General features: G+C 43.4%; 2 protein-coding genes across 2 annotated transcripts in view; one reads left to right on the forward strand and one right to left on the reverse strand.

Moving 5' to 3' along the window:
• Nucleotides 1-701: 701 nt before the first annotated feature.
• Nucleotides 702-18,496, reverse strand: COMMD6 (COMM domain containing 6). The gene is made up of 7 exons (XM_044288265.1): nucleotides 18,159-18,496; nucleotides 17,038-17,096; nucleotides 14,331-14,396; nucleotides 12,913-12,989; nucleotides 10,632-10,797; nucleotides 2,775-2,927; nucleotides 702-1,749 (listed from the first exon to the last, which is right to left on the reverse strand). The coding sequence occupies exons 1-7, from the start codon at nucleotides 18,193-18,195 to the stop codon at nucleotides 1,699-1,701; spliced, it is 609 nt and encodes a 202-aa protein (XP_044144200.1). The 5' UTR covers nucleotides 18,196-18,496; the 3' UTR covers nucleotides 702-1,698.
• A 269-nt stretch (nucleotides 18,497-18,765) lies between these two features.
• UCHL3 (ubiquitin C-terminal hydrolase L3) overlaps nucleotides 18,766-22,599 on the forward strand; it is a 65,369-nt gene continuing 61,535 nt past the window's right edge. The window contains exons 1-2 of the mRNA XM_044288264.1: nucleotides 18,766-18,908; nucleotides 18,994-19,005. Coding sequence (XP_044144199.1) covers nucleotides 18,867-18,908; nucleotides 18,994-19,005 — 54 coding nt within the window. The 5' untranslated portion in view covers nucleotides 18,766-18,866. The remainder of the gene's footprint in view (nucleotides 18,909-18,993; nucleotides 19,006-22,599) is intronic.

The following is a 22,599-nucleotide window of genomic DNA, read 5'->3' on the forward strand; positions in this document are numbered from 1 at the left end:
CACGCATTGCACCCGCGCGGAAAACTCACTCATGTGAAAGGGGCCTTAATCAGGCATTGCAGAGTCCCAAGGATCGGCAACTACTAAGGTGAAACAGGTGCAAGCAGAATAGCACAGGAGACACCGTCATACCACGTGGGACGCCAATCCCGAACATAGAAGCACACCCACAGCGGACTTCACATAGACTGGGGCTTCACATAGACTTATGTGGGACGTCACAGCCGGAGACAGACAAACCGTGAGTAAACTCTGATTTTATATATGCCGAACAAATAGAGAGTATGCTCCGGATCTAGAAGAAACCAAATAAGTGGGACAGCTAATGACTATATCCTCATGCTTATATATCTCAATAACGCTTAAACAGCGGTGCTCTATTGGGACGATTATTCTTACACCCCCATATCTTCATGCCTATATAGTCATAATTTTACCATTATATGCGCTAAAGTTTCTCCTAATCCCATATCTGGACATCAAAAAGAAAAAAAAAAAAAAAAAAAAAAAAAAAAAAAAAAAAGAGGAGTAATCACTGTTTAAAGGATTACCATAACATTTGTCTCCTGTAGGATTCTGCGTTCTATGCTGCTAGAAAAAATTTCCTTTGCAGGACTATATGACAGATAATAAAAAAGCACAGACCTGGATCAAGAAAGTGTGATGTATCAATATTTATAATTAACACTGTGGAAACATTGCAATTTGTATTCATTTATTCCATTTATACAGCATTTTAACAAATAAATGTGTTTGATGTAAAATATGACAATATACTTGTACGTAATAAATGGGGGACAGGCACACAATCTATGGAACTACAATAGCCTTTTCTGACCGGGTGAGTCAGTTTTGGATACGAGCACCAAATTCCACTGTTACCAGATAGCAAGCCACCCATTTCTATATACCGATATATAGTTTTGTTACAATACGTCAAGCAAATAAGTACTAATTTTTTATTGAAATCTCTGCTCATACTGGGCTTAGGAGTCCACTGGGTGGTTCTGTTCAGTAATTGACAGCTATCTCTGTATGTACAATCATTCAGGAATGGCAGCCAATCACTGATAGGACCGTCCACTGGACTCCTATGCCTAGAATAAGAAGAGATTTTAATGTTAAGAAGGGAGGAAATGGTCATGCCCTGCACTCCCAAATTCTGGTTTAAAAAAAAAAAAAAAAAAAGAAGATACAAATAACTATTAGATGGGTAGAAGTCCTACCAATGGGACCCCCAACAATACAAAAACTGGGCAACTTTTTTTTTATAAAAGGGGATGGTAATCATCGAAATGTACACGACAGGGGATTGGTGAAGTGAGTAATATTTTTTTAACCCACTCTTCCCCATATGTTATCTTGCCAAACAACCCCTTATAATGTGAGTCAGCCGGTGCACCATTCCAAAGCACAAGCTGGATCCTAATGACAGCGCCTGACTGCCGGTTGTGACTGCTTTTGACACCCAAGTGCCAATGGCGACAACCATATGAAGTCAATCAAACCTGGGGTTGCTGTAAATACGATATACTGTGCTTCTGAACAGTGTCTGGAAAACCCGCGTGCGACACTGCTCAGGGGATGTAACAGTGGATGACAGATCACTTTAAGCCGAAGTTACCCAAGTATGAATAGTATGAAATGAGAATATACAGAACTGTCATATCTCTCATCCCACTAGACTAGACTGTGGCGTCAAACGTTCTCAAGTGCTGCCGACATCTCTTTAAACTGCTTGGAGAAATTCTGGAAAAAAAAAAAAAAAAAAAAAAAAAAAAAAAAAAAAAAAAAAAAGGACATAGGATAACACTTTAGTACAAGTACGGAAATTTGTATTAAACATAGGCCTGGAAACAAAATTTATAGAAAACCAATATCAGCTGTCTAATGGCCAAGGAATTTGGAGAGAATGAGCCCAGATGTCTCAGACATTACTAAAGCTGCAGACTGGGGTTGCCAAATTCCCTTCACATTTCTTAAAGGGGTTGTCTCGCATCTGCAATGGGCATTTATCATGCTGGCTTGATTCATTTTTCCATTGCATTTTACACTGGTCATAAGCAGGGGAACAGCCAGTGCTATAGTGCAGATATGAGATGTCGGGATGGGAGCTTCTGCGCATGCGCGATTATGTGTGCTCCATCGGTCCTGTCCACCGGAGAGGTTCCTATAATGTGCAAGCATGGCCACTAGGGTTGAGCGAATCAGGTTCGGACTCTCTTAAAAAAAAAAAAAACGTGTCGACTCCACGACATAAATTACCATTTCAAAATACTAAGCCGAACTTAATGTGTCTCATTAAGGAAGCAGAGTCCGGCTTCGTATGTTAACTTTCCCTACATGATAAATGCCATTTTCTGAAGAAGCGAGACAACCCCTTTATGCTGTGTAAATTGTGAGTGACACTGGGACAATACCTACAGGATTGTTGAATATATTCGGTCTCTTGGACCCCTAATGACAACAAGTATGGGGGGAAACAATATATCTGGGGTAAGGAAGAGGTGTATGGAGAAGTGAGAAAGCATGGAGGCTGCTGCTACGGACAACTCTATGGGGGTGAGAGCGTTTGGCTGTTTATGGTGATGTTTCTGTAGCGTCCACAAAATGCATGGAGCAGCAGCTTCATAAACCCCTCCTCAACACGGACATCCAGGTGATAGAGCAGACTTGGCCCTGAACCAGTGACCATCTACTGCCTTATCTGTGGAGAATGATAAATGCTAGTGGGAAAACCCATTAAAGCCATTACAAGAGGCATCCGTACAAACCTGAAACTCTGGAATGGTCATTTCAAAGACTTTGCTTTGGACCTGGCCGGAATGGTCTGCTACTTTCAATTCCACAGTGACATAAGGGTGGTTAAGGGATCTGCAGCTGTCTGAACTGGCGGCCATTCCAATTTTCCACTGAAAATCAGTAAGCTGCAAATGAAAACAAGAAAGTTAGGGGGAAAATAAATAAATAAAAAATAATCTATAAACCATAGTAAATCACCCAAAACAACAATGCTGTACAGTCTGTGTGATTTTATTCACCCTGCACAAAGCAAAAAAAACGTGATAAGGACTTAGCTGTGATAATGTCCATTCCTTCTCAGGAAAAACAGAGGGCGTTTGTCACACTTAGGCCACTTTTACGCGGCAGTATTTGGTCAGGATTATGCGGCACTACCTTTACCCCCTTTAAGTACAATACGTGTTTTTACAGTAGAACTTAACAGGCTTTATTCTAGAGCACCACCATTTTACACGGAGCTTTAGAAAAGGATGGTGCTGAAATCGCCAAGCCCGAGCTGTCAGCTCCCTGATTATGTTGAGGACCAATTTGACTGGTCCCCACAAGCTGTGATCTGTGTGAGAAACCAATCACAGCCCCGCTTTAAGGGCTCATGCACACAACCGAATGTACTTTGTGGTCCGCAAAAAACAGATCCACAAAAAATAAGGATGACGTCTGTGTGCATTCCGTATTTTGGGGAACGGAACAGTTGGACCCTAATAGAACAATATTATCCTTGTCCGCATTGACCGGAAAAACGGACATACAGAAATGAAATGTACACGGAGTACCTTCCGCTTTTTTTGCGGACCCATTGAATCGTAAAAAAAAAAAAAACTCTGAAAGAAAATACATTCATGTGCATAAGCCCTAAGTTAGGCTACTTTCAAATTAGAGTTTTCAATTCCACTATTGAGTTCCGTCATAGGATCTCAATAGTGGAAGAAAACGCTTCAGTTTTGTCCCCATTTATTGTCAATGGGGACAAAACTGAACTGAAACAAAACGGAGTGCACCAAAATGCATTCCGTTCCATTTGGTTGTGCCCCCATCACGAATAGAATTTTATTCTGTCCGCAATGTGCACACAATGTAAGTCAACGAGGGGACAGATCAATTTTCTCTGACACAATAAAAAAACGGATCCGTCCCCCATTGACTTTCAATGGTGTTCAAGACGGATCTGCCATGGCTATAGAAGACATAATACAACCGGATCCGTTCATGATGGATGCATGCAGTTGTATTATTGTAACGGAAGCGTTTTTTGCAGATCCATGACGGATCCGCAAAAACCGCTAAAGTGAAAGTAGCCTTAGGCCTCTTTCACACTACCGGTTTTTTTTTCCGTTTTGCGGGCAGTTTTTTTCGTTACATATACGAAACCATTCATTTCAATGGTTCCGCCCAAAAAAAAAAAAAAAACTGAATGTACTCCGTATGCATTCCGTTTCTGTATTTCCGTTCCGTGGACACATAGAACATGTCCTATTATTGCCCGCAAATCACGTTCAGTGGCTCCATTCAAGTCGATGGGTCCGCAAAAAAAACGGAACACATATGGAAATGCATCCGTATCCGTTCCGTTTCTGCGGAACCATCTATTGAAAATGTTATGCCCAGCCCAATTTTTTCTATGTAATTACTGTATATTCCATACGGAAAAACAGAAACAAAAAAAACACTGAAATAGCCATACGGTAGTTTGAACGAGGCCTTAAACAGCAGCCTCTGCGATCCTTTCGCCAGGCCTTCATGACAGGGGAGACACAGAACCGCAGGGGACGCTCTGAAAATTGTTACAGAGTCTGTAACCGTTACAAAAGGGTAAGAAAAAAATAAGAAAAAATCAAACATTTTATAACACTTTAATAAAACCTTCCTTAGGACTTATATTAAGGTTAGGACTAGGGTTAAGGCTGTTCCTAAATACTAAAAAAACAAAATAAATACATTTCATTTACTGTTTTTCTTTAGTTCCTACATACAAAAAAATAATAATATATAAATATTTATTTACATTTATTGTTTTAATGTTGCTGTCATAAAATATTACAACGGAACAGCGTAGCCGTAGAACTTTCAGCGCAGAGAAAACTTAATGTAACTGGAATACCCCTATAAGTTATCTATTGTCTACAGGATAACTATTATATCGGTGGGGGGCTCTGCAGTAAGACCCCCCATCAATCACAAGAACGGAGGCCCTCCATTCATTTCTATGGGAATTCTGGAGAATATTTTTATTTTTCTGTTGAAGGTTTGTTTGTTTATTTGCAAGACGAGCTGTAGGTTTTATTGGCATTATGAGGTACATATGAAGATTTTTTTTTTATAGTACTTCTTCTGATGGTGAGGTTACCAAAAAACAGCAATTCCAGTTGTTGTTTTTTTTAAATTACTGCATTTGCCGTGAAAAATAATTGACCTGATTATTTTATAGAATCAGGTAGTTACAGAAGCAGGAATACCAATTACGCACAGTTTATTTGATTTTTTTTTTTCACTTTTTTCTAATAACTGGATACGGGGGAGAAGGACATATTTTTTTTTAAATAAAACAAAACACTTTTCAACTTTTTTTTTACCATTTCTTTTTTTAAGTCCTAATAGGGGACTTGAACTTGAAATCTTTTAATCGCTAGTGAAATATATAACAATACTGTTATATTTTAATATATACTACCTTTCAGTATTACACCGACAGTTCGCCTATTAGACCCTGACCAGCTTTTCTACACTACAGCATTTATGCTGTGTAAATGTAAGACGGCATAAGTAAATATATTAATTATTTCATTAAACTATTTCAAAGGGGGTTTTCCAAGATATTGTTATTGATAGCTTATCTTCAGGATAGGTCATCAATATCAGATCAGCATAGGAACAAGCCAACCCACTGAAGTGAATGGGGATGGCTTCTTGTAATTACTCTCTATAAAGTCAATTTGCAGACCCTTTTAAAATATACTTTTTATTATGACATACAGACAATACAGACTTACACAGTGTACAGTGTGAATTGGAGGGTAAATGGTTAGTGTGGGAATTCTTTCCCTAGTACACACTCCTTCTAACCTTTGCCCAGGGGTCGCCCCTGATGGTGGGGTTCCCTGTCCGTGTACCTTCTCTCCTTTCCCTGTAACACCCTAACAGTGATCGTGTAGTGTAAACAAATAACATGAATTTTTGTTACCTACAGCTCCACATATAGCTACTTTCTACAGCCTCCCAAAGGTTCCTAAGGGGACAAATCCCCTTAGGGTCCGCCCGATAGTATCAGGTATCAATTCCCTCTCCCAAAACAGTGGGATATATATATATAGATCAAGTGATGAGAGATTTTGTTCTCTCACTGGCATCGTACACAAGAAATACAATGGACTTTCTGAACAAAGTAGAGTCCCTAGTCGTTGAACCATCTGTATTGCTTGCAAGTATAGACGTTGAGTCCTTATATAGCAGCATCCCCCACGACAAGGGATTACTAGAAATCCATTATTATCTCAGTACGAGAGGGACGCATCTTAGAAATCACAACCAATTTATCCTCTGCCTGTTGGAATATGTCTTGAAGCACAACTATTTCTTGTTCAGGGGGCGATTTTACCACCAGCTCAGGAGGATGGCGATGGGGTGCGCATGTGTCCCCACGTACGCCAATCTTTTCCTGGGCTGGTGGGAGGACAATACTGTCTTCCCTGGCCACACAACATGGTGGCAGGATAAAAATCACCTTCTGGACAAGATACATCGATTATGTTTTTGTGCTGTGGAATGGAACAAGAGATGAGTTCATGAGATTTTTGGATGCCCTTAACATCAATGAGATCGGCCTTAGATTTACTTCTGAGATCCAGACCGAATGCATTAGCTTACTGGATGTAAAAGTCTTCAAGCAGGGGGAAAGGTTAACAAGCAATGTGTTCAGGAAATCTACAACAACTAATGCTATCTTAAGATAGGAGAGCCCCTACCCGCCCCCACTAAAGAGGGGCATCCCTTGCACAGAAACTGTTCATCTCTGGAGGATTTCCATCTAGAATCTAAAAAAACTATACTACCGACTACGGGATAGGGGTTACCCCAAGGCAACTCTGAGGAAGGCTTTCCAGTATGCTTTGGGTACAAATAGAGAGGCCCTGCTTACCCCTAAAAAAACAAGATAAAAATAAAAAAGCACAGACCAGACTTATTTCTATCTATGACACTGCAAATAAAGAAGTAAAAGAAATACTAGACAAGTACTGGCCAATCCTTAAAATGGACCCTGAAGTGAGTAAGAACATTATGTCTTATCCAAGTATTGGATACCGCAAAGGCAGAAGCCTGAGAGATAGGCTAGTGCGCAGACAGAATTATTTTTGTGAATGAGAATTATTAAAACATAACCTTTACTAGGTCCTTTAAAATATATAGATACCACTGAGTGAAAGACAACAAGTTACAAGTACCACCACTGATAATTATCTCACATTAAGTAGATAAATGGGTGGGTCTTACCACGTCTTGTGGATACCACGGCCTGTAATAAATGGTAACCGGAACCTGCGTGACCAAGGTGCTGGTGTCTGGCGGTGGTGTTGGTACTCCTATGAGACCCTATTGTGTCTTGCCTGCCTATAAATAGGGCTGGGGTCTATTCTGGACACCTGCCTAACACACATGGAGCACCCGCCCCGACAGGGGCGACCCCATACCGAACCTGTCCCTCAGTATGGGCCTTAGTACTATGCTAACCCTAATTACAAAGCCCTACATGCCATGTTTCGGTCTTACTTTCCAGACCTCATCAGGGGACTTCAACGAAGTATTCAAGGATAGCTAGATACAAATTACAAACATACACTTAATATAGGTCACATAAATTACTGAGTACTAACTATTAATATTAAGAGAGGGCCTTAATTGTTTCAGCCTCTTTCTCGATTTGCGCCGTTTGCATATGCGCATGTTGTAAGAAGAAGGGGAGATGCCACACAGTGGTGAAAATGGCCTTGTCCCAACTTTTTGGGGATTTGTTGACACCATGAAATTCTGATTTAACATTTTTCCCTTAAAGGGACTCTGTCACCAGTTTCTAACCCCCCCTTTTAAAACTATTGTTCTCTCCATGGTGCCCTTGTCATTACAAAGCTGTTGTTATAAGATAAATCCGCCATCTAGTTTTGATAAAAATCGCTTTTATCTAACCTGTCAATCTTCTGGATAAGGTGCCCAGGGCGTTTCTGAAGGTCTGAATCTGCCGCTCTCCGCCGCCGCCGTTGGTGCCCAGCTCCTCCCCTGATCCTTTCAGCGCCACCTGGATGTAATGAAATCCGCCTCCGGCTCTCCTCAGTGCCCCCTCCTCCTTTTCAAAGATCCCGCGCGTGCGCACAGGCCTGTGCCTGATGCGCCCGTGCGGACTTTTAGATTCTGCCTCGTTGAGCGAAGCGCGCATTCGCGCATGTTCGCGCACTTCGCTCAACGAGGCAGAATCTAAAAGTCCGCACGGGCGCATCAGGCACAGACCTGTGCGCACGCGCGGGATCTTTGAAAAGGAGGAGGGGGCACTGAGGAGAGCCGGAGGCGGATTTCATTACATCCAGGTGGCGCTGAAAGGATCAGGGGAGGAGCTGGGCACCAACGGCGGCGGCGGAGAGCGGCAGATTCAGACCTTCAGAAACGCCCTGGGCACCTTATCCAGAAGATTGACAGGTTGGATAAAAGCGATTTTTATCAAAACTAGACGGCGGATTTATCTTATAACAGCTTTGTAATGACAAGGGCACCATGGAGAGAACAATAGTTTTAAAAGGGGGGGTTAGAAACTGGTGACAGAGTCCCTTTAAAACGGTACATTTTCTCAGTTTAAACTTTTGTTCCGTGATTTATGTTCTATTCTGAATAAAATATTAGAAGTTGGCACCTCCACATCATTGCATTCAGTTTTTATTCACGATTTGTATAGTGTTCCAACTTTTTGGGAATCCGGTTTGTATATATCTTGGGATAAACACTTTAACAGGTGTTACTATACTATCTGTATTATTGGAACCGAGACCCCCTGAGGAGCCCTTGAGTCGGCGAAACGTGTTGAGGTATTGCTTTGTACAACAATTATCTATGTTATGGCAGTATCGTATATATGTTATTTGTTTACACTACACTATCACTGTAAGGCTGGGTTCACACTTGAGCGTTGCGCAAACGCGCGTTTTACGCGCGTTTTTGACGCGCATTTTTATGCGCGTTTTTGTAATAGTAAACGCGCGTTTGTGTGATTCACTACAGTGTCCTATGGCCACAAACGCCCCAAAAGTCGCTCATGTACTTTTTGGAGCGTCGGGCGTTTTACAGCGCGATCGTACGCGCTGTAAAACGCCCAAGTGCGAACCATTCCCATAGGGAATCATTGGTTTCTCCTTGTTGAGCGTTTTACAGCGCGTAGGAACGCGCTGTAAAACGCTCAGGTGTGAACCCAGCCTTAGGGTGTTACAGGGAAAGGAGAGAAGGTACACGGACAGGGAACCCCACCATCAGGGGCGACCCCTGGGCAAAGGTTAGAAGGAGTGTGTACTAGGGAAAGAATTCCCACACTAACCATTTACCCTCCAATTCACACTGTACACTGTGCAAGTCTGTATGTCATAAGCGTGGCGGATGCCATTATACAATAAGAGTAGCCGGTTGGAGGCCTACACTCTGTATGACATCAAGCCACCAACAAGGGGCATTTATTTTAAGTATAAATAATACAAAGTATATTTTAAAAGGGTCTGCAAATTGACTTCAGAGAGAATAATATTGATGAGAGGACCCACAATATCTCAAAACATAAGAAAAAAAAAAAAAAAAAACGTGTTAACTTCTTGTAATCTTGTAACCTGCTCAGTGCTGCGATGTCGACGGTGAGCAGGTAAACAATGAAGGGAAGGCTGCGCTGGCACGGCACTCGTCCTTCTCTTCAACCAGGTGATCGGAGGGGGTGCCGGGTGTCTGATATTAATGACCTATCCTGAGAATAGTGTATACAATATATTGATTGGCACTGCGGAAAATAGAGAGTGGTGGTGCACGTGTCCCAGGGCAGGCGTCCCATGTAAATAAAAGGAAAAAAAGGACCGGCACTTGCTGTTAGTATATAATCTTGTTGTGATTTATTGTCGCATTCCAGTGACGCGTTCCAGACTACAATCTCCTTTTAGCCCAGTTTCATAAAGGCAGATTGTATGCCGAAACGCGTCACTGGACTGTGACAATAAATCACAAGATTATATACTAACAGCGAGTGCCGGTCCTTTTGTCCTTCTATCCTGAGAATAGGTCATCAATAAAAATATCTTGGAAAACCCCTTTAATTACAACATACATAAGTATATTTTCCCTTTGCATCCTAGACCATCTCCATGGTGAGGCCAGCCCCAGTGATCCTTGCACAGTGCCACAATCAAGGCTGACTGGCTTCACTGAGGGGAGAGGAGTTCCTCCAACCTGAAAGCTGCAATGGGAGTGTGGCTGTGTACAGTCATGTGAGTAAGAGTACATCAAGGCGCTTACCAAGATGTCAGTGTGCGGGAAGGGGTTAATAGTGTGTGCCAGCCAGAGATGTGGTCGCTATATAAATGGATACACAATAATAAAGACCACCACATATGTGGACACATATATATGCATGGCTACTGCATACGTGGACACACATGTCCACATACGTAGATTCACTAGCTGAGTATGATCACATGTCCAGCTCCATGGCACCTTTACACAACAGGAGCCATGGCCCCAGCCACATGACCTCCTCTGGTCTGTCACCATCATTAGCTTTTAGTATACAAGGTATAGCTGTAAATTAAAACAATATTCATTACCTGTGTGGCTGGTAATAAGCCTCTGGAACATTCAGTGTCGGACAGCTTTTTCCCCTCTTCATTCCACACATGGCGAATAACCTGCAGAGTCTGCTTGGGCAGTTTGTAATGACTTACAGCGGTGTTCAGCAATGCATCTGTGGACAGTCTGTGCTTTGCAGCAGCACTATGAAGAGAGAAGAAAAGGCAGCAGTGCAAAAATACGGAGACAAAACCTAAACTAAAGCCAAAAATCTGCTCACCCATGAGGAGCCAACTGAGGTGCTTACTCCCTGGAGCAATATATTTTTAAAGGGGTGGATCACTTTATAAAAAAAATAATATATATTTTTTCCTAATATGCCATGAACTGCTAAGCTGCATCACATAAAATGACCATTCACTTATCCCCTAAAGGGGTTCTGTAGCTTTTTCTTACTGATGACCTATTCTCTGGATAGATCATCAGCATTTGATTGGTGGGGGTCCGGACCCCCACCGATTAGCTTTTTGAGAAGGCCACTGCCTACTCAAACAGCTGATCGGCGGGGGTCCCAAGTGGGGGGTCCCCACCGATCAGATGCTGATGACCTATCCTCTGGATAGATCATCAGTAAGAAAAAGCTACAGAACCCCTTTAACTCAGCTGTTCACCTGATTCGTCCCTTGCTGCCTGTGTATGGGATAAGGAAATATTGAAAAGTGGTGGTCTTTGCTCCATAATATGTAAAGGTCCCTTTACACGGGACGATACTGCTGGCGATTGTCGGGAGCAAGCGTTTCTTTACATGCAGCCATCTCCTCCACAGTATTGGGAGGAGTGAACGCTAATGCCATCGCTCATCCCATACAGACTCGTCGTTTGCCGGCAGCAGTGGCTGTTTACACAGCACGATCTGCTGCTGTCAAACGTCAATTTTTGTGTCCGCACAAATGATCACCAGGTAATCGGCAGCACTTTTACACTGCCAGATCATTGCTAATGAGCGTTCCTATGATTGCTCGTTAGTGATTATATTGCAGATTCTTGGCCAGTGTAAAGAGCTCTTAAGATGTGGTAGTCACATAAACCAGGACTGGCTGCAGCAGTTTATCAGCTGGATGTGTTCAGTTAAAGAGGTTATGCAATGATTGATGCAAAAAATGAAAATAAGACATCATATAGTGCATGGCAATCTCTTTCGAACAAAGCTAGAACCAGCCCTGTACCTCCCATGGAACCAGAGCTCTCCCCATTGACGGCTCCAGCACCTCAGGGAGAGTGTCCTTTCTTCTGTAGCTCTTTCCCTGTAACCGTCACAGCTACTAACAGAAGATATGGCTGGCGACAGTTGATGATTTAAACTGAGCATGTGCGACCAGCAAAGCGAGGTGGACAAGTTACCTTATATTGAATAGTTCAGTGGCTATACTAAAAGCAATTACAAAAATATTCACATCCAGGTGCTGGTTTCAAAAAAAGCTAAATATATTTGATGGCACAACTCCTTTGATGTTCAGTGTCTGCATGGTAGTTTACACAGAAATGGAAAGCTGCCATCTAACATCCTACCGTTGTAAAGACCACTGTGTCCACAATTCACATATCCGATGGGCAGCAGGGGGCCGCCAAGCGAATGCCTGGGGCAATGGGGGATAGGCAAATCTACACCTTATTGTAAGGCTACTTTCACACTGGCGTTTTGGCTTTCCGTTTCACAGATCCGTTCAGGGCTCTCACAAGAGGTCCAAAACGGATCAGTTTTGCCCTAATGCATTCTGAATGGAAAAGGATCCGCTCAGAATGCATCAGTTTGCCTCCGATCAGTCTCCATTCCGCTCTGGAGGCCGACACCAAAATGCTGCTTGCAGTGTTTTGGTGTCCGCTTGACAAAACTGAGCCAAACTGATCCACAATGTAAGTGAACGGGGACGGATCCGTTTTCTCTGACAATAGAAAACGGATCCGTCTCCTATTGACTTTCAATGGAGTTCATGACGGATCCGTCTTGGCTAAGTTACAGATAATACAAACTAATCCGTTCATGACGGATGCATGCGGTTGTATTATTTTAACGGATTCGCCCAAACACGAGTGTGAAAGTAGCCTAACACAGCACAGAACATTATGGAGACTGCAAGGCGGACAACCCATTTAAGTATGCCAGCCTTCTGTTTATGAAGACGTGTGTGAGGCTTGGTACAACCATCAAATGTCATCTTCAGCAGATCTTCATGTACGTCCACTGATTCAGTCATATCTACCATCATTTATCACACTGTATAGAATAAATCCCATTATATCACATATGTAGAAATGTACCTGAAGAGATGGCTCACTGCGTTTAGAACATTTCTAACTTCATCCACGTTTGTGACCACTCCCGCAGCTTGGAACCTCTGTTAACGAGAAGTTACAGTTACTTCTCCACATCGTGTCATATGAGCTCCAGAAAACACTGCTCTGTGGAACTTATTAACAATTTACATGTGAATATTTTATGCATTTTTTGTGGACAGTTTTCTGGATATAATTTTTTTAGGTCACTCCACGTATTCTATGTCCTGTCCTCTTTGGACAGCAAACAGCCTAACCTGACTTCCTCAGTCTGACTGCGACCAGAGAGGGAAGGGGGGTGAGTGACTCAGAGCATCACACCGATACGTGCAGTGCTCTACTGTGGGCATCTTTAGGCTGTGTTTACATGAGCCAATAACCGCCCAGATTATTGGGAACTAATGTTTCTGCGAACGGTTGTTCCCAACAATCTACCCTTGCAAATGTGCTGCCAATCACCGATGAGCGAGCGAAACGCTGGTCATTCATGCAGGAACCACCGATTAGTTTCTGAGCATGCATGAGGAACCTACACTCCCTGAATTGTATGGTAGCCGTCATGGCACATAACAGGTAGAATTTAGTGTTAGGACCAGTCTTACAGAGATTGCCTTGACGTGCGGCCGACGGGCTCAAATAATTGTGTACAAAATGTATTTGCCAAGCATCTCTAATTTATAAGTATAGCACTAGCAATTATTATGCATTTTTGTACTTTATTTGGTTTGCAGAGAGCTGTTGCATTGCAGGTTTTGTTTTACACTGCAGATTGTGTGGTCTAAACAGGGATCTGCTGCTGAGAAACCATGAATCTGTATGAGCTCAAGCAATCGGTATAGCGATCCCTGGTCCTCATACAGTGAAGGAGATCGCTGCATGTAAATACAGCCGTCACCTCCACTGAACGAGCAGTCGACTGTCGGTAAGGAACGCTTCCTTTCTGACAACAGACTGCAGAATCGCCCCATGTAAATCCACCATAAGAAAAGAACAATGGATCTGTCAGCTGTCATCCCAATTCTACATCTACTACTAATAATGAATCTGACTGGCAGATATATTCTTCCCCTCACAGCAGCAGCAAACTGACAATAGATTACCCATCTAGTTAGGAGTCTTATCTCCCTGTGTTGACTGTACAAAAATAAAAGTTATGGCTTTTGCAAGGCAGGGTGGGAAGCGAATGGAAGCAGCGCTGCAGTAATAATCAACTCCATCCACTACAGACAAAGAAAGAACTACGGTGTCGTTACGGTGCCAGTGGTACTGCAGAACAGCTGATCGGCAGAAATACGGGGCTTTAGACCCAGACCATCAATATAAAAGGACCGGAAAACCCCTTCAAGCTATATTGATGTATTAATTCTTCAAAACCTGCTATTCACCCACTCCTTAGCTCTTACCTGACAAAGTAGTGCTTGGTCTACACCGGTGTTCAGACATTGCAGATGCTGAATGCTTTGCTGGCACTAAAATAAGACATTATTTATTTATTTTATGCACTTATATAGCTCTGACATATTCCGCAGCGCTTTACGGACATTAGCATCCAACTGTCCGCAATGGGGCTCACAATCTAAGGTCTCCAACAGTATGTCTTTGGAGTGTGGGAGGAAAGCAGAGAACTCAGGGGAAACCCATGCAAAAACGGGGAGAACATACAAACTCCATGCAGATGTTGTCCTTGGTCAGATTCGAACCTAGGACCGCAGCAAGGCACCAGTGCTAACCACTGAGCCGCCGTGCTGCCTTTTTCTTTTAGGGCAAATATTTTTTAAAATATTTGTAATAATATTTAATAAATTTATGAAGTGATGACCTATTAAGATATTACTGCCGGGAACCCTACTTATATGCAGCATGAAAGGCTCCTCTCACACAGCCAGTGTTTAATCAGTGATTGAGAGCCAAAACCAGGTGCGGGTCAAAAAACAGAACCGGTGCAGATTATTACATTATGCATTAAAGAGGACCTTTCACTTGTATAAACTATGTGAACTGAGTATGCTGCCATATAGAGCGGCGCCCGGGGATCTCACTGCACTTACTATTATCCAGGGGCGCCGCTCCGTTCTCCCGTTAAGCCCTCCGGTATCTTCCTTCTGTAAGTTATAGTAGGCGGGTCTTCCCTTGTCCTGTGGGCGTCTCCTTCTCCTAGGCTGCAGCACTGGCCAATCGCAGCGCACAGCTCACAGACTGGGAGAAAAAAAAACTCCCAGGCTGTGAGCTGTGCGCTGCGATTGGCCAGCGCTGCAGCCTAGGAGAAGGAGACGCCCACAGGACAAGGGAAGACCCGCCTACTATAACTTAAGGAGCAAAGGTACCGGAGCCTATAACGGGAGAACAGAGCGGCGCCCGGGGATAATAGTAAGTGCAGTGAGATCCCCGGGCGCCGCTCTATATGGCAGCATACTCAGTTCACATAGTTTATACAAGTGAAAGGTCCTCTTTAACTCAGTGGAGGCTCCACTCTTGGTTTTGGCTCACAATCATTGATGAAAATCACTGACCATGTGAAAGCGGCCTAACAGAGGACTACCCCTAGCCAGCTGCTGCTCGTGGAACTACAACACGGGCTCATTTACTTGTATGGAGCCGTACTGCAGTACACAGCGAGTTACCAAAACAATGCTGAAGGCATCTTGGTGCATTCCTACACTAGATCTATGGTGACCCGAACTTAGGAGTCGTATGCCATAACATTCTAATATAGGAATATTGTAAAGGAAATCTGTCACTAGAGTTCTGGACTATTATCTGCAGTAACACATGAGTACTACTGCAGAGAAGGAGTCCAAATCACTACAGTATTCTTTTTTTATTTCCTACTGCCCCTTTCCCAGTTGTTAGGGCTTAAAGCTACGCTGAAATCCATTGCTGGGACTCCAGTGCACATGGTGTTATGTTAGCCCAGAAAGATTACTCGCATGCACTCTTTAGATAAGTAGTCTGCAAAAGTGGCACACCTGCAGTTGATAATCTACAACTCCTAGTATTACCTGCTAGGAGTTGCAGTTTCCCAACAGCAGGAAAGCCAGAGTTGGATGATGAATGTTCTAGAGCAGTGCTCAGGGCCCAGCTACCGGTCATGATTTGAGAATATCCCACAGAATGAATACCTGTGGTAAGTAGTGATGCATTGATTTGACACTAATTATATCCCCTGCTCAATACTAAGGAAGTCCTGAAAACATGACTGCCAGGTGGGTCCTGAGGACCGGAGCTGAGGAACCCGGTTCCAGACCATATGACATACTCACTTAAATAATCACACATTTATTTTGCTGAAACTGACCCATTCATTTCTATGGGACCATGCACACATCTATATAGAGCAGTATTGTGGCCAAGAATAGCTCCTTCTATTGATGGGAGCGAGAAAAATACAGAATGGACACAGAAGATATTCATATTTTGCGGCCTTACATACAGAGACAGCCCTTGTGCTTAAAGGGGTTTTCCCCACCTCAGACAATTCTAGGATATGCCACAGTTGTCTGATGGTGCGGGTTCCACCTCTGGGACCCGCACCTATCTCGTAAATCAGTCAGTAAAGTGAAGGAGGGCGCGTGTGCAGCCGCTAAAAATAGCCAAGCACTGGCTCAGCTATGGCCGTCGACCCCACAGAAGTGAATGGAAGCGGTGGCTGCGCAAGCGTTGTGCGCTCCCATCTATTTCTATGGGGATTCCAAAAATAGCCAAGCGTGCCGCTCGTCTATTTTTAGCAGGCCAATAGGAACACTTTGTGGTGGCCGGACCTGGCACTGCCAGTCACCACTTTGCAGGCTTTGTTTTCGGCTACGTTTACAAGACAGTTGCAAGACCCAGAGGTGGGACCCGGCCGCACCTATCAGACAATGGGGACATATCCTAGCGATATGCCCCCCATTTGTCTGAGATGGGAATACCCCTTTAAGGCCTAAATACTCCATCTGCTGAAATATGTATAAAGAATATAAATCTTCAAAGACGTTCCAAAAAACTAGTTTTTCTAGGTTTTTACATTGAAAATATGTCAGTGTGGACAGAGATATTGCTGACCCTTAGTTTTCTCTTCTTCAAAGCCCCTATGCAAGCAGCACTGCACTAATAGACAAAAAGGGCACCTACCAGTTCAGCAAACAAGTCAGGAGGCAGCAATTTTATCAACTCACTCGACTTCTCAAATCCTGAAATCAAAAAGATAAAATCGGTTTTCTGAATAAACTAAACCATTTATATCTATGGCAAAGGTACATTGTGACATGCTATAGGGGATCTGGCAGACCCTATAAACGGCTCTATACACAAAATGTAGGGGACAGAATCCTCTTAAGAGTAACTGTAGTTTTATTTTTTCACATGAATAAATAGCAAAAGTGAACATAAGAAACTTTGTAATATACCTGGAGAAAAATGTATTTTTCTTCACATATACCACTTCTCCTCCCTCTGCCTCCTGAACTGATGAGAAGGACTATTAGCTCACTGGAGGGATAAGGTCCATACTGTCTATAGACGTCTATGGAGAGGGAAGGGAGACAGACACTAGAGCCTACAGCAGTGTCACTGTGCAAGTGTCTATCTCCCCACAATGCTGGATTAACAGCTACACTGCTCAGTACCGCTGTAATGTCCTCCATCTGCTGCCCCTGAGGGTGTGCTATAGAGAGCCAGGTGAGCAGGACCTCCTCACTGTGAGCAGTGTATGGGAGACATTGTAGCAGCTAGTTTGCATGCACTTGGGCTTACCACAGGGGAAAATAAAGCCTGAAGAAGGTTAAACTGCTGAAAACATGTTATTTATGAGTTATTTTAGTGTTATCCTCATGTACACGCGGTAGATTATTCTGAAAAGTCACCTGACAGTCCCGCTTTAGGCCAGGGCTCCACAGTGTCACATGATTATGATGTTTAGCAGGTTACATTGGAGGGCAGACTCACATGGGATGTGTTACCCATAACTGAAATAACTAGGGGAGGGAATTTAACCATGACTGTTTGCAGTGGTGATGCTGCAGATACCTTACATGATGCTGATGTGAATGTGTACTGATCTGCTACTATGTGTCACCATGGAGCTCTGGCCACCAGAAAATATGTAGGTTAGCTGACAAGGCATGGTGGGACTTGTAGTTCCCAGCACTACATCTACCATATAAAGCTCACACCTAGAGCTGGTCATATACGGGGGACCCAGTATAGCTTTCCTAATTCCTATGAGAATGCACATAAGATAGAGTTCCGCTTACCAGCTCCTGACAGCACATACATCGCTCCCGTAGCCATATAACTCGTCACACCCCGCGAAAATCACGTGAGCATACGTAAATCATGTGACCAGCTGAATCCCTATTCAGCCTCCATTTTTTAAACCGGGCACCACAGCTTAGCAGTTACAGATAACGCGCTCTATAAGTAAGGAAACCTCTTGAGGGTCTGCTCCACAGCCGCACTGGTTATTCACCCAGGATCCACCATCTCATATAACTGGCAAATAAAGGAGTATACAGGACTGGAATCCAGTAAATCCATCTTGAGGCCTGGAACGCACGGAAACGGCCGCCCCCGATTACCACGCCCCCATGATGCCACACGTTCCAGCGCGCAAGCCTATTGGCCAGTCTGCCTGCCTCAACGCGCTCCTCCATTATGGAATAGACCATTTGTAGCCGGCTGTAGGGGGAGAGCGCTATCTTTTCTGTGTTTGTACGATAAAGCAGATTATAGCTTTAATAATTAAGTTGTGACAGGTTCAGTTCAGTTTTATTAAATGGATATTCCCCTCACTGCTTGTCTGTACATCGTGTAACCTTGTGCATATTAGCAGTCGACAAGTGCTACCCCCCTATGTGTGAAAGATGAAGTGGTCCATGGGTGAAGTTTGGGAGAAGGAAGATTGAGGAGAGAGTGTGCTGTCAGATTAGCAATCTCCATAGAGAATAATAGGAGGAGGCATCATGCAGTCCATGCGCTGGCTGCCGCTGGAGGCCAATCCAGATGTAAGTGACTGGCACCGTGAGTGCCTTGTCCTCTCACTGTGTGCCACCATTGTAGGCAGCTGACAGTCTGTGTGTTTCCTTGCAGGTTATGAACCAGGTGAGTGAGAATGCACTTTACCTTCCATAGTGGTGCTATAATGGGGCTGAAGAATGGAGACCTGAGCGGTGGAGTGAGTATGGTCTGGACAGGGGGGTGTGTATGTGTTCTCTATATATGTAGTGTGCAGGTGCTGAGGACCAACAGATCTGAGGTCACAATGACTTGCTGGGTAGCGTGGGTGTAGCATCTATGGGTGTAGCAGATCTGGTTACTCATCACTGAGGATTGACTGGCAGCGCCTGCATACATGATTACAGAGTAGTCATCTATGGGAGTAGTCTTCTCTGAGAAGACGGCCACTATACGTAATATATGGTGGAACTAAAAGTCAGCCCAGGTGGTCTCTTGCCTAGTACTCCACACTAACCTGAGGTTCCTACCCTACGGTTCCCAATTCTGGACCCGTAGGCGCTCTGATTTACTACGAGAAAGGGCTCATGCACGCAATTGTATGTAGTTTGTGGTCCGCAAAACACGTATCCATGTTAAAGCCGTATTTTTGCAGATCTATTGTAACAATGCCTGTCCTTGTCCGCAAAACGGACACCAATAGGACATGTTCTATTTTTTTTGCGGAGTGGACTTGCTGACATACGGATAGGGAATGCACACTGTCATTTAAAAAAAATTTATGCTGCCCCATTGAAATTAATGGTTCTGCATATGGGCTGCAAAAAAATACGGAACGGACACAGACAAAAAATACGTTCATGTGCATGAGCCCTAAAGGTCCCTTTACATGGGACGCCATAGCAGCAGATTGTCAGCAATCTCCTCCACAGTATAGGGCAGTGATGGCTAACCTCCGGCACTCCAGTTGTGATGAAACTTCGACTCCCAGCATGCTCCATTCATTTCTAAGGAGTTCTGAGAACAGCCAAGCAAGTGTACATCTGGAGAGTTGTAGTTTTACCACAGCTGGAGTGCCGGAGGTTAGCCATTACTGGTATAGGGAGTACTGATGGCTAATGCCATCTCTCATCCGGCATCAGATGGTGTTTACACAGCATGATCTGCTGCTGGTAAACAACATTTGTGAGTACACAAATGATCAGAGGCTTGTTCATTGGGTAATCGGCGGTACATTTACACTGCCAGATAATCGCTAACAAGTGCCTCTATGAACGCTTATTTGCTATTATCTTTTGGATTCTCTGCCCATGTCAAGGGCCCTTATACAGGGTAAACATGAAGACAGAGAGGGGGGCTATTTATCGAGACCAGTGTTTGATTTCCCCTGTACAGCCGGGGGATGCCCCTAATTTATGCCTGGTCATAGATTTGGCGCATCCTCCAGCAGGCTGTGAGTCAGAATGCAATCTATGGCAGTCTCTTAGCTGTGGTAGATTTGTCTTCATGCCAGCGAGGGTCCACTCCCTCCCCACTCTCGGCATACCTTCTTTTTGGAAAGTGGCGAGGATGACGTGAAAATGCCATCTGCAAGAAAATTTAGTTGCAGCCGTTTAAAAAGCCACAAACACAGGGGACTTGTCACGACAGGTTCCACGGTTACAAGCGGCTATGGTTTACCCTGAAACGCTGCAGTGCCAAAATAAAGGAGCCAGGAATGAGGAGAAGATATATGGGGCAGGTCCCTTTTGAGTATCCATGACCACCTTCTTACACACAAATATGGAGAGCTGCCCTCGTAACTCTTCTTGCTAGTACCAGCTCGGTTTTTAGGGTCTGTTCACATTCAGTTTTTGTTGTACATTTAACAAATACGTTGGGGGGGGGGGTTACAAAAGCATAGTACACTGCACATTTCCATCCTGCACAGTCCAGCAAAAAACATATATTTTAAGATCCGTTTTATATAATGGAGCCCTATGGTGACGGATGTCTGGGGCATCTGTGTAACTTATATGTTTTTTTTTTTTATCAATTGTCTTTTTATTGACGATTTTTCCAAGAATAAACATGCACATAAGAAAAAACATGACTTTGGAGTACATTACTCATGATACAAAGACAGAACCAAGGGCATTTGAGCAGAAAAATAGCATACATCATATTTTTATGCATATATATCCTTACATTGAATAAGTCTGAGAAAGTACCTACCCAATAGTCATGAATGAGTATTACTGTAATAAGAGCCTATAGGCTACTAAAGTAACAAAGCAACTATATTCGCACTAACTATGCAGAGTTATACAAAATTTACTGTAAGAAAGATTCGGACGTACATTGGGGAATGACAAGACCACATTAGGGTTAGGACGGAGGGGGTAAGGTGTAGGCTCAGTCAGTTTGAGACATCAAACACCATGTCCCATTGCTTCCAAATTCGGTCAAATTTATCCACCGAGGCAAGCAATGTAGCCGACATATGTTCGAAGCGTCTGACTTCTAATACACAATTTATGAGTTCAGCTCGTGATGGGCAATCTGTCCTTTTCCAAAATCTTGCTAACAAACGCCTAGCCGCAGTCAAGATGTATAACATTAACTTTAATAGGTGTTTCTTCAAAGGTATGTGTGGGATATTCAGCAAATATATGTAAGGATCTAAGGGGAACTTCACCTCAAACAGGCTATATAGGACTTCCTGTACCATAGTCCAGAATGGGGTTAGAGTCTGGCATTCCCAGAAGATATGAATATGTGAACACTCCTCTGTGTTGCATTTCCAACAGCGATCCGAAATGTCAGGGTTAAACTTATGTAACAACTGTGGAGTGTGGTACCAGAACATCATTATTTTGTAGGTGTTTTCTCTATGAATAGCACAAGTAGATGTCATCGCAGCTCTCTGCCAGATTATCTTCCAATCATCTACTGAAATAGAACGGTGCAAGAGCGATTCCCACTTAGACGTGTACGAATGACGGATAGATGCAGGAGAGGAGCACATATATTTCAGATATAAGACCCTTAGTAGACTCCGAGAGCTTACACATCTTCTCAAAAGACGTGGGGACAGATACTTGTTTTGAGTGAAACAATGTAGTAAACAAATGTTGGATTTGCAAGTACTGATACCTAGTAACTTCCGTAAGTGACCTAGAACTTCTAAGTTCATCAAATGAAAGTAGCTGTAGCGTTCTATAATCAATCATATCTGCAAACCTAAACATTTTCTTGGCAAACCAAGGTTTAAAAAAGGATACCTTTGACCCAACATTGAAAAGCGGTGTAAACAGAAAAGATGTCATGGAGGATTTCTCAGAAACCAGAGAGAAACGGTGCTTACAATGTTGCCATATTTTGTATGTATGTAGCATTGGTCCTAACAATTCTGGTAATTGAACTTGAGGAATTGGGGACCACAACAAAGAGTAAGGCTACTTTCACACTAGCGCTTGATCGGATCCATTCTGAACGGATCCGATCATATTAATGCAGACGGAGGCTCCGTTCAGAACGGATCCGTCTGCATTAATAACTTAGAAAATTTTCTAAGTGCGCAAGATGCCTGAGTGGATCCGTTCAGACTTTCAATGTAAAGTCAATGGGGGACGGATCCGCTTGAAGATTGAGCCATATGGTGACCTCTTCAAGCGGATCCGTTCCCATTGACTTACATTGTAAGTCTGAACGGATCCGCTCGCCTCCGCACGGCCAGGCGGACAGCTGAACGCTGCAAGC

Source organism: Bufo gargarizans, chromosome 3 (genome assembly GCF_014858855.1).
Source record: "Bufo gargarizans isolate SCDJY-AF-19 chromosome 3, ASM1485885v1, whole genome shotgun sequence".
Taxonomy (NCBI): domain Eukaryota; kingdom Metazoa; phylum Chordata; class Amphibia; order Anura; family Bufonidae; genus Bufo; species Bufo gargarizans.

Coding starts and splice junctions, on each gene's coding strand:
- COMMD6 (XM_044288265.1), bottom strand. CDS start 18,195: ATGGCTACGGGAGCGATGTATGTGCTGTCAGGAGCTG. Junction 14,397..17,037: donor CTGACTTGTTTGCTGAACTG/GTAGGTGCCCTT, acceptor GTCTTATTTTAG/TGCCAGCAAAGCATTCAGCA. Junction 12,990..14,330: donor ACCAAGCACTACTTTGTCAG/GTAAGAGCTAAG, acceptor TCTCGTTAACAG/AGGTTCCAAGCTGCGGGAGT.